Genomic DNA, 15969 nt, shown 5'->3' on the forward strand with positions numbered 1-15969 from the left:
ACCACGATTTGCGTCATGCAAGTAAAGATAGCAACATGACGTCATTACAATGCCTTGCTGACGTTGCAGCTTTCGGATTACCCTTGTTTCTCCTTCAAAGGTTGCAAGAAAAAAAGACCTTTGAAAAATCATGCCTAACCACATTTGATTCCTGCGAGTTTCATTCTTTCTTGTGATAATTGACCATGATTTGCGTCATGCAAGTAAAGATAGCAACATGACGTCATTACAATGCTATGCTGACGTTGCAGCTTTCAAAGTACCCTTGTTTCTCCTTCAAAGGTTGCTAAAGAAAAAGTCGTTGGATGTCATCAAAATGTTGCACCCAACAAGATAAACAAAGCTTGTCCTTTTGCATTTTCTGTAGACCAATATAATATTTATTTCAACTGATAGAATTTCCTAGCTACACAATACAGTACGTTTCTTTGGCGATAAACTTGGGACAGCTCGGCGATACAGGATGCATATGTTTGTCAAGAGAAACAACATTTATAATGATTTTCAAAATATTGAATGGATGAGCAACAGACGACAGTAGCTCATGATATTGTTGGGAAATCTGTTTTACCCGGAGACCGTAACCTGGTTTTTTTGGTATTTATTTATTTATTTTTATGGGCTGCATATTGTTGTGCTCAAATGGTACAACACTTTACCGTACCCAAATTCGCAAGTAGCCAATCAGAAGCGCGATCTACTGTCCTGATATCCTACGATATCAAGTCACTGACCTGATATGCCCCCATATCACGATCACTTTGAAGTAAAGTAGTGTTACTGTGTGATGAATTGAAAAGACGTTTTACCAATAGAACAGAACTTCGTAATTTAAATTTAGCGGTGTTAAGCGGTCGTAAAAAGAGAAAACCTTTCCCGCCAAAACTAAACTTGAGCGCGCTCGCCAATTGCGCGATGTTTGCCGACGAGTACTGAGACATTCAGAGTGAAAAAATTGGAGTCGGAATTTCCAAGTTTTTCGCTAAATTTTAATTTTGAAAATGTAGAGAATGAAACTCTAAACAAACGAGTGGAAAAGGCAGAAGAGGAACTTGGTAAAAGTGTCGAAGACCAAGTCATTACAATTTACAGTACGTACCTTGCAAGCAGGGTTGTCCTAAAACCCAGAATGCCGGAAACCCGGAAAACCGGAATGCCGGAAATCCGGATAAGAAAGCCCGGAATCCTAAAACCCGGAATGACCTTTTTTGTGTACGTCTTTTCAAGATAAATACGTGGAAATATGTTATTTTTTTGGGAAAATGGAAGTTTCGAGTTAGCGAATCAAATTGTCAATTTCGATACCTGAAGCTCCCAACTTCGGCCCGATTTAGCTAGCTGAGGAGAAACAAAACATGTTGTTTCAAAGTCATGGGCAGGAGCCCATTACTAGTAATGGGCTCCTGGTCATGGCGATATCCGAACTCAGTGATTTTAAAGGATAAGTTGCAGCGGGAATATTCCAGCGATTCTTGCGGCTCAAGTTGCAAAACACTTGTTTGAACAAATAGCCGACGTCAATAAAAACATTACATTGTTTTTAACTTGTGCAGATTAAAACCTTCTGTAGTTATGTTTTCAACAAGGGCTTTGCTACACTTAATCATTGGGAAAAAGCCGTAAAAATAAAAATATAAAAGGCTCACAAACTTTAAATCAATGTTTAGCGAGCCGCAAACATGCATGTTGGCGTGACAAATTAGTCGTCCCTGTCGTTTCGCTTCGGCTTCGATTAAAATCAACTTTATGTAAAGATGGGCCGGGTAAACCATACATCCAGTAGCACCCGGCTATCAAACGCAAAAGACTTAAAAATTTAGATTATACCTCGCAAAAAGCGTAAAAAATATATTTTTGTACAAAAACGGAAAATTTGACCAAATATCTGCCTGCATAAAATTCATTAATCGGCAAATTACTTGCGTGATCGCTGGTGCGAAACGTTGTCTGACACTTCAACTGAATTATTGCTTCCATCATCAAGCGACGAATATCGACGGTGTTTGATTGATACCCATTTTCGAAAGGACGCGTTCATGCTTAGATGCAATAGACGGTATGTGAATGTAATGCTTCCACTCACTATCAGTCAGAACATTGATCAGAAGGTTGTTATTGCTTGTTCGTCAAACAAATATTGTGCATCTTGAGCCACAAGAATCACTGGAATATTCCTAACCCGCCGCGAGAAAAATAACGCCTGATCGCAGGTTAGAATATTCCCGCCGCAACTTGTTTCCTTGTTCCTTTAAAATCATTGAGTTCAGATATCGCCATGACTTTGAAACAATTGTTTCTCTTTGACTACATGTAGCTAAATTGCGAAGTTCAGCCGGGCCGAAGTTGGGAACCGGAACTTTGTATCGAAATTGACAATTTGAGTCGCTAACTCGCAACGTAATTGAAAACTCGTAACAAACTTCCAATTTCCCAAAAAATAACATATTTCCACGTATTTATCTTGAAAAGACGTACACAAAAAAGGTCATTCCGGGTTTTAGGATTCCGGGCTTTCTTATCCGGATTTCCGGCATTCCGGTTTTCCGGGTTTCCGGCATTCCGGGTTTTAGGACAACCCTGCAAGCATGGCTTCAACAGAGCGATAAATATAACCGGATTTTTTGCTGAATTTGGGTACGGTAAATACCTAATCGTACCTTTTGGTACGCTTCGGCTGCATATCAGGCTCGTTTGGTCTCGCCATGGGTATTTTGGCTCGACTGCGTCTCGCCAAAATACGAACCATGGCTCTACCAAACTCGCCTGATATGCAGCCGAAGCGTACCATAAAGGTACGATTAGGTATAAATATAGCGATTCACCGATGACTTAAATTTTACTTAAAAAGCACTTGGGTATAAAAGAACGCAAGCTGTGTAAAATTCAGTCGTGACGAGGGGCATTTTACTTGAGAGCTGACTATGTGGAGGAAATCCTGTTTGCGTAAAGCTCAGACAAATCCATTAGCAAAGCGTGCCGAATAGTTTACTGCTCCTGGTTTACAGTCACCAGAAGTCACTCAATTCTGCACCGCTGGCCAATTGAAGCGCGGGCTCGGCAGATTAAGCGCGCGCGACACGAGGTGAATCAGTAGTTCAAAATTCAGCAAATGCTGTTCCTTTGGAGCTGTTAAGATGTGAGGACAGGCCATTAATGGGTAAGTCAGTACTTAGTATAATATAATATAGTTTAAAAATAAGAGTGTAATCGATCATGCAGAATGTTGGCCCACACGTAATAATAAGTCACTGATTACCGAATGTGCCCTCGGGCAGCATTCGATGACGAACAATCGTTTTGAGTTTTTACCGACATCGTTTAACAAAATATACAATCGGCTTAGCGTTTGTTTCCTAAAGCGCAAAAGTTAAAGAAACAAGGAATCAAGGGCAATAAGGAAAAAAATCTCACGCTCTTTATACAATCAGTGATACAATGTTTATAAACATGGTGGAAAGGTTCGGTGGGAACATGAATACATCAATGAGTTTTGTAAACACGAAAAGCCGCCTTCTTCTTTCAAGCTATTCTTGGTAATTTGTTCGATTCGATTCTTTTTTTCTCAAAGAAATCAGGAATCAAATAAACTAGGCTCTATATCGGTTAGTGATTAGATGGTTTAGAAAGAAAAGACTTCCGGCGAGACTTGTCAAAATGGCACCAACACTTTTCATTCACTTCCGTTCGCTCAATTAGCATGAAAAGTTGAGCGAGTGTTACGGGTTCATTTACACCTAACAGGCTTAATATCTTCTCTTGTAACGTTCAAGATTCGTTTGCCTTTGAGTTTATGCAAGCGTTCGCGCTTGAACGACGAAATTTTAAACAAGAAGTAGGCGGGAAGGAGCTCACTCAAATCAGTCCAAGCGTGACAAGTTTGCCATGCGTGACATTAACAGTCTGTTATTGTTTACCAGTGATGCATTGTTTTCCTGAGGGGGAGACCATAAGGAGTCTTTCGCGTATGAGCTCGTTTCTTGGGTTACTCAAGCTCTACAGAAACTTTTATTGGTTCTGGAAGGAATATAGCTTAGTGTGACGAGTACATTGTAATATTTTGTTGTTCTCGTTTTTTCCTTACGAGAATTCGTACAAGGATATTGAGCGCTCCTCTCCCCTCCCCTGACCAGTGTGCTAATTGCCCACGTATTCCTAGAGCGTGCGAGGCAGGCGATTGAATATTCTTTGTTCACGCGCCAGTCAAGTCATCGTCACTTTCATCAAGCTTTGATTCATTTCAATGTCGCCGAGGGATTTGCAATGAGTCTCGCGAGAATTGTAAATGCCGGTAAGTTAGCGGGAATGTTTAAACCAGTGGGTTTTTCTTTTAGCAAGCGAGTTGATAGTAAAAATGACAAAATCTCGCCACCTGCCAGCGAACGTTTCGGGGTCTCTTTGAAAGATTCGGCGGGCCGCCTTCGAAATGTTGTTTCACGTGTGTAAACTGGCCTTTTGACTGAAATTGTTGTCTCACATTTTGTTTCAACAGATGTCCATGGTTTACTGGTGCTTATAGTTTCAGTTCTTCTGTGTGTCGCCTGTTTTTGCTTACTCGTTCGAGCATACAAACGAAAGCATCAGTACAGAGGGAAACAAAAAGAACGCCAGCGACCTTTTATCAAGAGAAAACGTGACAATTTATCACCGAGGACAAGTCTGTTATTTGGAAATCTGGTGAGTTCTGAATTTAACATTGTTATTTTCTACTGACGCAGTTCGCTATCGCTGGATTACTGAACCGTTGAAAGCATTAGATAAATTCGGGTTTCAAGTGTTTTTATTAAATTCATGGCGTCAAGAATCATAAGCGAAGTCAAGTCAGAATTATTGTTGAATCAACTGAATGGAGACCAGTGTCTGATATTTTTAATTTACTGTGTTAAAGACAGGAGCTACTTAAGAACTTTTAAGCCTTTCTTGTTTATGAAGTTTAAAAGCAAACAACCAAAAACGACATCTTAATATTCATATGTACTAGTTTGCCTACATCCGTATTTTTGTATTGAGATGAGTCCATTTAGATCATATCTTTTATGGAAGAAATCAGATATTTTGATCCCCTTACTTTTACAAGACATGTTTTCATTGCTGATTAATTTTGTCAGAGAAAATAAGAAAGTTGAAATTTCCGTTTTGCGGTTTTTTGAATTAGCATTTTCTCGTCTTATACACACGTCGGTGAATACATGTTTAAAAATAAATTGAGCGCGGAGCTATTCAAGAAGTGACGAAATATTTACCACAAAATTAATCGCTATTCGCGCTTACACTGTAGCTCAACATTTATCTGCTCAAGCGAAATTGTTGGCATTTTTCAGGAAGCCGTTTTCACTTTCTACACATGGAGTCCCTCATTGTCCTATTTTACTCTCGTTTTTGGCACCAACAGTAAATTTCTAAAATCACCTGCTGATTTCTTTCTAAACATTTACAAGAAAATTATTAAAGTTAAGTGAAGCGTATTTTCTTTGCAGTGTTCAATTGTCATGCAACCCTCTTAAAGACAGCGTGCTTAATTCTAAACAGCGAGATTTGACTTCAATGAGCTTTCTGAGAATGACTCAACATCTTGTAAAGTAGTGCCAACGTGTGTATATATTTTTAAAAAAATAGAATTAAATTTTGATTGTATCATGATAATTTAGCTCTTTTTGCCCCTGTCTAATATTTTAATATTTTGTGACAATTCTTCTAGTAGAAGAAAAGAAAAACAATTGAGGTGAAAAAGTCACTAGAAATTTCTTTTATTATTCTCTAGTATAAATATAATTTGCATAATATTTTTCCTTTGGCTTCTACATAAAATTATGCTAATAAAATATGCATATTTTGCATTCTATATTTTATCTCTTTAAAGAAATGCTTTGATTTTTATGTTCAATTCAGTGAAGATCACATAATTGCCCTTGACATTGTCAGAATTACTGTACTTTTATGCAAGGTGTTTTGACGTGAGTTTAACCACTGAAAAAATAACCCATGCATGAATAAACATTAACTAAGTACATACTGTAGTATGGCAAACTATGCATTCAATATCACATGCATATTATAATACATGTATTTTCCTGTAGCCTTGCTTAATGCAGATATAGGTCTACACGGTATGCGGCCATCTTTACCAATTACCACTAAAAATTTTGTACTTTAATTTCTGTGGAGTTGACAGCATATTTATCAATATTCGAACTTTGCTACACAGTAGGAAACCAAGACATGCCAAATCTTTTATTTTTCTAAATTCAAGTAATCCATTAATGGTATAAGGAATGCATTAATTAGGGATATTTAATTGAATTTCTGTGTTGTGTACAAATTGAACATGGATTTGAGCAAGTAAGAAGCTCAAAATGCTGACATGTACGTAGATCCTAAATAAGTGAATAAGATTATTTTGTGTTACACTTAAACTTTTCTTAACTGGTTAAATTAAGTCCAGCTTGCTCGAAGTTGAATCAGTGGCTTTCTAAATTATTAAAATTAAAAGCCAGTCTAGGATATAAATATTTGTATCATATTTGATTGATTGTAATCCTACTTAATCTAGATGCCAAATTGCTTTATTTTACCCATTCTTGTTGATGTCCAGACTGGCTGTCCTCCACTTAATTCAGTATTTATTTATTAAAATGTTGCTATCAGTAATCATTGTTTGCGGATCGTTTTATACTTTTTTAACTGTTGTTCTCTTTCAAGGCCAATAATCTATATATATGGCAGGTGATTTGCCCCTTTAAAAACAGATGACACTCATTCAATGTTTTAAATCCTATAAATTACAGTGTGCTCACTGTGTGGGATATAAAATGTGGTTAGCTACTAACCCCTTGGTTTAAGCCACACTGTGGTCACTGAGAACAATAAAGAAACAATGCGTCTACATGGTAGCTCTTAAAACAAAAGATGTACACAGTTGGTGGGCCTGTGGTGTGGTTTATGCACATGCAGAAGTAGTACAGGTTGATTGATTAACAGCTGGAAATGTTCAAAACAATATATGGACTGAACTTGTGTTTTTGGATGCCTGATTATTAAACATATCACTTTGGATTTTTTAACACCAGAAACTGGTTGCTCAAGTCGTCATTGATGCTCATACCATATTCCATTCTTTCCTTGCCTTTACGATGGCCGCACCTTCCAATTGCACTTCCTTCAATCTATTTATATTTTATTTGTTTAATGTGCAATGTATCACTCGGAATACTTAAGAAAAAATATGACAAATTAGGTAAGAAAAAAAATAAAAGTGGTCGCAAGGAAGCCTAAAAAAAAACCGTAAAGATTGTTTAGTTATAATTATAGTATTTTTTAATAATAATAATAATAATAATAAAATATTTATATAGCGCCAATATCCTTAAAGTTCAAAAGCGCTTAGTAACGTTAAAAATATTAAAAACACTATTAAAAAATAAATAAATATAAAAACAGTTAAAAGGTTACAAAGAATGCTTAAAATCGTAGACTAATAAAAAATGTTGCTAAAAAGTTATAAAAATGCTTTTTTAAAAAGGAAAGTTTTAAGTTTATGTTTAAAAAGGGACACTGAGGAGCTGTTCTTAATGTCAGAAGGTAGAGTATTCCAGAGTGTAGGAGCTGCCACGGAGAAAGATCTTGCGCCATATGTTTTCAAATTGAAATGCGAAATAGAAAGAAGGTCTTTTGAAGATGAGCGTAGCTGACGAGGTGGAGTACGTGTAAAGAGTAAGGAGGTCGCGAACATATGAAGTTGCCAGATCGTTTAGAGCCTTGTATGTGATGAGTAGAATTTTAAAGATGATGCGATAATTAACAGGAAGCCAGTGGAGATTTAACAAAATAGGTGTGATGTGTTCGTGTTTTCTTGAGAGGGTGATGAGACGAGCGGCGGCATTCTGGACGTGCTGTAACTTTTTTATTAGACAGTTCGGTAAGCCATAGAGTAAAGAATTGCAGTGATCCAATTTTGAAGATACAAACGCATGAACAAGTATTTCAGTAGTGGTGGATGACAGGTACTTCCTTATATTGCTGATATTATGGAGATGATAAAAAGATGGTTTGCAAATTTATCTCGCAATAATTTTAAATTATAATAATAATAATAATTATTTTGTATTGAGAAACTAACACAGACTTAGGGCAGCTAGAAATTTATTATGTCAAAAATGTTACAGAGGTCTAAATTTAAGGTTTATTCAGCATTTTTTACGTTTTGTTTTAAAAGAGGCTAGGAATATTGTGTTTCACTAACTAGTGCAATCTTCATGTACATGTATCATCATTTAAAAAGTAGGATATATTTAGGCTAATACCTTAAAAACACCAACTGGTATAATATTGTGTGGTTCCAGAAAATGTCCATACTGCCCAAAGAAGGGATTGGAAATTCCTGGGGGTGGAAGGGGTCTCAAAGGCTAAAAACATGCAGTTGGGGGGGGGGGGTCTAGGAAAAAATCCCTTCCGTGGGGGAGGGTATGGAAAATCCATGGAGCTACACATTATGTATGTACATGGTATGATGATTTGAGAAGTTTGTTGAAAAGATACTGTTCAGTTAAGTGTTGCCTTGAAGTGGTTTTGGCCAGTCTGTCTTCGCCCCTTCACCTGGGGACTGGGTTAAGGGGGGGAGGGGGGAAAGGTAAGGGATGCTTGTCATGCTTGTATATCAAAGGTAAGGGATGCTTGTCATCTTGCTTAGGGGTTTATATGTTTTAATGTTCCTTATTTTATTTTCTTGGCAGCAATTCACAAATAGACCTGTTGTTGTTACTCCTGGAAGTCCTCCAAAAAGACAGCAGCAGCTGTTTAGAACATTACCTCGAAATAACACAAATATCCAAGACAAGTTGCTCGGGAACAGGACATGGCCCGAAAGGAATTTCTTAGGTGACATCATCACTTCAATCAATCAGCGTCCAAGCCAGAAATTCCGAGAACCAATAATGAAAAAGGGATCGCCTGAGAAAAGGATAGAACCCCGAGTGCTCTTCACGGCTCATCATTCGCCTGATCAAGGCAAAGAAGGGCAAAGTAATGGCTGTCATTATGAGGAAGAAGACACCGCAGAGGCTCATATTTTGTTTAGCAAGGGTGAAGAAGAAAGCAGTGGCAATCAGGAAAATCAGGATTCACACACCTCAGGAAGTCCAAAGCCAGAATTAAAAGCCGGTACCTTTGTTTCTTACTTGTCAGAAGATGTTGCACCAGAAGGTGAAAAACAGTTGTCTCCAATGTCGACCATTGTGGAAGAAAAACCAAAGACGCAGAGAGTTCAGTGGAAGCAACCAAAAAGCCTGTTTAGACCGGGAATGAGAAGGGCTCAAGTTTCTGAGCAGCGACCACCTCTATGGGCTCATGGCTGTAATTCAAGCAAACTAGTAGAGAAAGCTTTTTCTATTGAATGCTGCAAGAAATCTGTGGCTGATGAGGCAGCACATAAACTTGAAGCAAAAGAAATTATAAACAATGAAAAACTTAACACTTCTGTAGACTCTGTTGAAAAGACAATGCGTAGTTCATATTCTTCGTCAGACAATGGAAGTAACAAGAGTGATAGTAATCCATTGGGTAACATTTGTAGTGACAGTTTAGATGATGTGTTGGCTAGAAGACCAAGAACTCGCTCTCATAGAAAAAAGGCTGTAAAATCAAGTGATGAAGAGCCTAACGTTTGTACTCACAAAGTTCCTGATACTAATGATATTGTTGCTAATGCGTCGAAAACTGAAGTGTATTGCGCGCAGTGTGGCATTACCCTGTCTAAGCCACAGTGCTTTTACAGTCTGGGCTCTCTGTGCACCGATGGTGAAATATGTGAGACAGACTCGGATGATGTAAATCGACATCCTGTAGGTGATATTGACATGGAACCTCCGTTAGTGGAAAATCAAAGTCATCATGATACTGGGTACACTAGCAGTGAGAACTTTGAAGATGAAAGTAACTTGTCAAAAGAACTGGATTCAGTTTGGTTAAACGACAAGCGAGAGACTGATAGTTATGATGGAGACTATGAGAGTGACAGTGAAGTTGTTGATGTAAAACCTGTTGCCATGAGTGATGACATGGCTTTGAAGCCTCTTGCTTCTGTAGGGGAACCAATAGCCATTAAGGACTATGCTCTACGGGAATGGAAGAGTGACACTCCGACATCACTTGCAATGAAAAAGGTACACAGTTTAAAGCATTCCTCAATACACTACATATAATAACGCACGTGAAAAAAAGATGGTTTTTATGTGTACTTTTTAGTTGACTAACATGTACATGCAAGGAGTTGTAAGCTCAAATGTTACTGTTACAATACATGTTTTCTGCTTCAATCCATGTGTTCATTGTTGGTGAATTTCACGCTCAGTTAAAATGTAAAAGTTCTACATGAACGTGCCCCCCTCTAGCTTGTCTCCTTATAGTTTCACTTTAGACCATTTATTTATTTTTTTTCGTTTTTTTTGCGTTAGTCTACAAGCAATGTAATTATCTACCTTTTCTTAACAGGGATATGATTCAATCTCAGCACTTACGGGATGTGGACATCTTCGTCAAATAAGAGGAGATAACTACTGTGCTATCAGAGCAGTGCTCTTTCAAGCATTAGCCGGCAGACTTCCAATTTTAAGACTGTTTGGAGCTAAAGAGAACCCCAAACTTGAAAAGGTATGTTACGGTCAATTGTGGTATTAGCGTTGCTTTTGTACAATGTATCTCTTTATCAAATACACTGTATGGTAGCTTACATGTACAACAAACAAATTTGCAAAGCTCGATGTTTTGTTTTGACTGACATTTCTAATACAATCCTTTTCAGATTCCCAGCAAGCTGTCAAGTAGTGGAGCTGCATCTCTTGACCAGTGGAGCTTTGCTAACAGATTACCTGTTCCTCAAAATGAAGTGATTCCTACTCTGGAAAACTACCTGACCTTCTTCAGTGATCAAGTAAGATATGTCTTCTTTTTGACAGTCATAAACGTCCATAAACATGTTGTTGTTTTTTTATGTTAAAACTTGAATCTGAATAGGTTAGGACTGACAGATTGGACTGCTTTGCTGGTTTTTATTGTGTTAAATTTGAAATTTCTCCCCATTGACAACATAATCGTCTTTATGCACTTTAGGAGAGTTCGATCGTATGATCGTACATGTATGTAACGACGATCTCGCCTTTATTTTGGTTCGGTAAGCTAGAACAATTTTTGAATGTGAAAGCAACAAGTGTTTTGAGGTTTGTGGACGTGTGTTAGTTAACAGAAATATAAATTAACTTATCTTGTTTCAACTATTTTTATGTACACTTCCTGATTTATGCTGTTAAATAAGTTCGCTTCTCATAAAGGCTCTACTTAAAAAAAGTCTGTAGAAAACACATGTTCTCCTTCACTTGGCTTTTACTGCGATTTCCAGCAATGTAAATGAACTTTCGAGTTCCAAGTCTTGGTATTTATTTATTTTTTCATTTATGCTAAGTTATCATCTCAAATAACTCAAGTGTAATTAACTAGTAACATAGTAAAAGCCTTTTATTGAATTTATGTGTCATTTTACAGATACATAAAATATGTGACAGCCCAAGCCAACCAGAACGAATTGATTCCACTCTATCTTTGCTAAACAATGAAACTGAAGAGTTTAAAATCCTTGAAGCAACAAAGCTCTTGATGTTTGACGTAGCAGTCCAGCTGCACAGAAGGATGACCAGCGGGGAGGATGTACCGATATTTGCTATGCTGTTATTCGCTAGGGACTCGTCTGACTCCCCACGCAGACTGTTAACGAATCATCTGAACAGAACAGGAGACACAGGTGGACTGGAACAGGTGAGCAATACCCCACCCTCCCCATCCTCCCCACCCCGGTAGATAGTACAACCATTCCAGTGGGCTTACGTTCCATTCCCTTCTGTGTCTTTCCGTTTGTACTATTGCATTGGCCGGTAACCCTTTGATTCGTTAGCTCTAACGATAAGATAACCTTTCCGTATATTTCTCATCATGTTAGTGTGGAGATTTTCATGTTTCATCACGAAATGTTTTATCTCTTCAAGTATTCGGTTTCTTTTTTCTTATGATCTGTTTGACTGCCTTTATAAATTTTGCGCTAAAACCTAATTGTTTACTACACTTTCCAGTTGATGATAAAGTTACAACATCAACTACGGTAAAAACAGGCGAGGCACTTGACTAAGTTGTCCTTTGGCAATGTGAGAGTAAAGTGTCTTACCCAAGAACACAACAGAATTACTCCTTCCAGCGCTCCTAAGTCCCCTCCAATCAGTCTATGATGTCATAATTTACTTTTGTCTTTTTCCCTTTCCTTTACCAGGTGGAGATGTGTTTGCTTGGTTACACCCTTGGTCTAGTCATTCAAGTCATACGTCCCTCACAAGTGAACAAAGAAGATTTTATAGCGTATTACCCTTCCTTAGATGATGTACCTAAATACACTCCTACAGTCACATTAGTGGCAGAGGATGACAGACATTACAATATTGTAATGTAACTGGAACAATTTAGTGAACAGGACACCTCGAACTCTTCTATATGTGATGTTCTTGAAAACTTTAACGCCTTTCAGTTTTGTCGTTCGTTATCTATCTAAATCCTTTTTGGTTTACATTATTATTACACCCACTTCATATTTTTAACTTAGTTAATTTCATTTTCTAGGTTCTCTTCGTTTTAATTTTGAGTGCAATTTTATACATTGAAAAACATTATCTGGTATTTTGTTTGAGGTACGAAATTTTAAAACAAGACTTTCTCTTACGCGTTTTTCTCTATATTTGATCGAAATAGCTTATTTAGCAGGAGATGGACCACAATGGTTGTATAGTATTCGTTATTTACTTCGAGTAGAAAATTATTTCTTTTGTTCAATTATACATGTACATGCGAAGTCACGGTTGTGGATCTCCAGGTGACAATTTCGCCTGATAAATCCGAAAGGTCCTGGTCCATATCTTTATCACTTAATTTTCTGAGAAGATGTTGCTAGTACAGCAATTTATAGTTTCTCTGATCTGACGAACATTCTTCTACAAGGCACATGATTTTATACTTAGGTTTTGATGCGATTCCTTCAAGAAACATACAGAATGTACGCACACCAACGCAATCCACGATGTAATCTGTAAATAGACGGTTTATACTTTTGAATCGTAGTAATAGTTGGATGTCGAGAACGACTTTAAACTAACTAAATGGGTCTAGTTATTCATACAGGTACATAATTGTCTTATAAGAATTGACTTTTCTAATCTCAAAATATTCGTTTAAAACGAGGGAAAAGGATAAAATAATCGAAATATTAGAAAGCCGTAAAAGAGTATTAGGATTGCAAAAGATACAGTCTAATCTTTGTTAAGCTGACGTAAATGTTGTTCAAGTCCATTGGCTTAGAACTCTTATTTCTAACTAAGTGACTTACTGAGATTTCATTGAAACAAAATGTGTTGGTTTTATTCGCATATGATGAACTAGTCCTTCAAAATACGTTGTTATCGGTGTATACGAGATTACCATCTTTATTATTTACTACGAGATCATTTGTTTATTTAACGTGTATTTATGCTAGGATAGCCTTTTTTCGGCCGACAGATTCCAAAACACGTTTTGCTATTTGAGATGTCTAGTGTTTTAGTACAAGAAGTTGGTAGAATATTTTTAAGCCTGATATGGATGGTGTTTTAACTTCAAAGTTTCGATGTACTGGTATTGTAGCTCAGTAGATGTAAGACGACGAAGGTGAAACCACTGGCAGTTAGAAATATGTTTCGTTCGCCATTTGACTCTGTGGTGCCTACATTATATGATTCATACAACCCTTAAATGTTTAGATTTTAAGAATAATTTTAATTAATTACGCAAGAATGATAAAAACTAATACTAAAATAAAAGAATAAAATAAAATAACAAGCCGTTTATTCTTCTTTTATTCTTCTCACTTATGACCATGTCTACACGTCACTACATTTTAACTTCAGCCATAAATGACGAGTCGTTAACGATTGATTTTGAAGCTCTAAAAATCACAACCTCGATCTTTCTTGTGAGTGTTTTGAAGTTAGCGGCAAGAGCTATCACTAAACTGCCGTCTAGCAGACAAATCAACTCGTGTTTTATTTTCGTATTTTGTGCACGAGACTGTTCGGTTGACTTGCATTCGCATTTGGACTTGAACGCCAGAGAAGGCCTGGAGACGAGGTTGACGCTGGCCTTGGGCGACAAAAGCATGGCCGCAGAGGCGTTCGGATTCTTATACAAGCCGATTAAAAACAAGCATGATTTTCTGACATAATCTTTGCAAGCTGGAATAATTGAAGCCCTTTGGAACAAACCCATATGTGTTTGGTGGAATCGTTCTCTTGCCTTCCATCGACCATTGACTGGAATAAAGTGACTGGCGATGATACTTCACTGAGATATCATTCGCATCCAGCTAAAAGTAAAACTTTTACTAGATAAAAATCGTGCGGTTAAGTTGACAATCTAACAGATCCAAAGTGACCAAAACAGCCGGTATTTTAGCTCAAATATATTTGGGGGAACGATGTTGAAGAGGCTGATCCACGCATCTTGTAAGAAATGAAAGACACTTTTGAGTCTCCACATGTATCGAGCTCTATACAAGTTGCAATGGCAGTAAACGGCCAGGTAGTTGCGATAGAGAACTTTGCTAGAAAAGATGAATGTAGCCAGCTCCATAGTTATGTATTTCTTGAGATGGTGTCGACGCGTATTGCCAACGAAAAAAAATCTGGCAGTGAATGGTTATTTCCTCTTTGATTTCACTTGTATACTGTATGTCCCTATTATTTTACATTTCGTTACTCTACTTCGCCCTCTTTCTGTAATTGGTTAGATGAATGTAGCCAGCTCCATAGTTATGTATTTCTTGAGATGGTGTCGACGCGTATTGCCAACGGAAAAAAATCTGGCAGTGAATGGTTATTTCCTCTTTGATTTCACTTGTATACTGTATGTCCCTATTATTTTACATTTCGTTACTCTACTTCGCCCTCTTTCTGTAATTGGTTAGGTATCGGGGGCTCAGCTCGTATACACACAGTGCAAGTGGTCTACAAACGTACGGACGGACGGACAGAAGGGCAAACAATCACGTGACAACCAAAATTTTTCAGCCTGATGGGCTTACCAAGTTTTCTTAGTTATGGGGCGCCTACGGTGAGCGCGGGGGCACCTCAATGATGAACTCCAAATGACACACGAACAATTTTCTTTATACGTTCAAGTAGTCCGCTCCCTCTCCCTAATTATTGCTAAGCTATCTTAATCTTGTTTAAGAGGATATAACTGTAAAGTGCCTTGATATGACAATGTCGACAAGCGATGGAAGGGAAAAGAATTTTTTTCGAGAAATTGGAGATAAAATTGCAGTGTTCGACTGACTGAAGCAAGCCTTGGGAAAACACCTTTTGGCTCGAGTCAAAAGAAAATCGATGGTCATCAAGAGACACCTTTAAAAGCAATGTCATTTACGCGCCCTTGTATCAGTTGTTACATATTTATTGTTTAATCATCAATATAGTTACTGTACATCGTAGATTACTTCCCCTGGATGAGATGCTTGTCCATCACAGGTTTACCTATACGGCTAAAGCATTAACTGTGCCGCTACTCATTTATACAACTGGGTCGGGAGAAGCACTTATAGCGAGAGTGAAGTTTCTTGCCCAAGAACACAATGCAATGACCCTGGCCAGGGCTCGAACCCGGTCCGCTTCGATCCAAAGACCAGCACGCCAACCATTAAATAAGTCATCTCCCTGTACACATTAGTGTATTAATCAATAAACATTTATTTTTCTAAAATAATAATAATAATAATAATAATAATAATAATAATAATAATAATAATAATAATGAAAGATAAATAACAAGATCGCGTTATATGCTTTTTCTGAACGATAATAAATTGTAATACTTAACTGATTGTTCCTTAGTTATTTATTGTTAATTTGTGCGGAC

At 37.5% G+C, this 15969-nt stretch overlaps 1 protein-coding gene across 2 annotated transcripts; it reads left to right on the forward strand.

The window, feature by feature from the left end:
- Positions 1-3071: 3071 nt before the first annotated feature.
- LOC144650473 (uncharacterized) lies at positions 3072-13896 on the forward strand. Of its 2 annotated transcripts, none has more exons than XM_078510156.1 (7): positions 3072-3157; positions 4490-4674; positions 8727-10154; positions 10483-10641; positions 10793-10921; positions 11530-11799; positions 12305-13896. In XM_078510156.1, the coding sequence occupies exons 1-7, from the start codon at positions 3154-3156 to the stop codon at positions 12479-12481; spliced, it is 2352 nt and encodes a 783-aa protein (XP_078366282.1). In that variant the 5' UTR covers positions 3072-3153; the 3' UTR covers positions 12482-13896. The 2 variants fall into 2 exon arrangements, with proteins under 2 accessions (XP_078366282.1, XP_078366281.1); XM_078510155.1 differs by lacking the exon at positions 3072-3157 and adding an exon at positions 4000-4288.
- Positions 13897-15969: the final 2073 nt, after the last annotated feature.

Source organism: Oculina patagonica, chromosome 4 (genome assembly GCF_052425735.1).
Source record: "Oculina patagonica isolate OP01 chromosome 4, crgOcupat, whole genome shotgun sequence".
Classification (NCBI taxonomy): domain Eukaryota; kingdom Metazoa; phylum Cnidaria; class Anthozoa; order Scleractinia; family Oculinidae; genus Oculina; species Oculina patagonica.

Bases quoted from the DNA above. Each gene is read 5' to 3' on its own strand.
- LOC144650473 (XM_078510155.1), top strand. From the start codon at position 4,261: ATGAGTCTCGCGAGAATTGTAAATGCCG. The intron at 10,642-10,792 runs GTATGTTACGGT...AATCCTTTTCAG, and splicing joins AGAACCCCAAACTTGAAAAG to ATTCCCAGCAAGCTGTCAAG. The intron at 11,800-12,304 runs GTGAGCAATACC...TTCCTTTACCAG, and splicing joins ACACAGGTGGACTGGAACAG to GTGGAGATGTGTTTGCTTGG.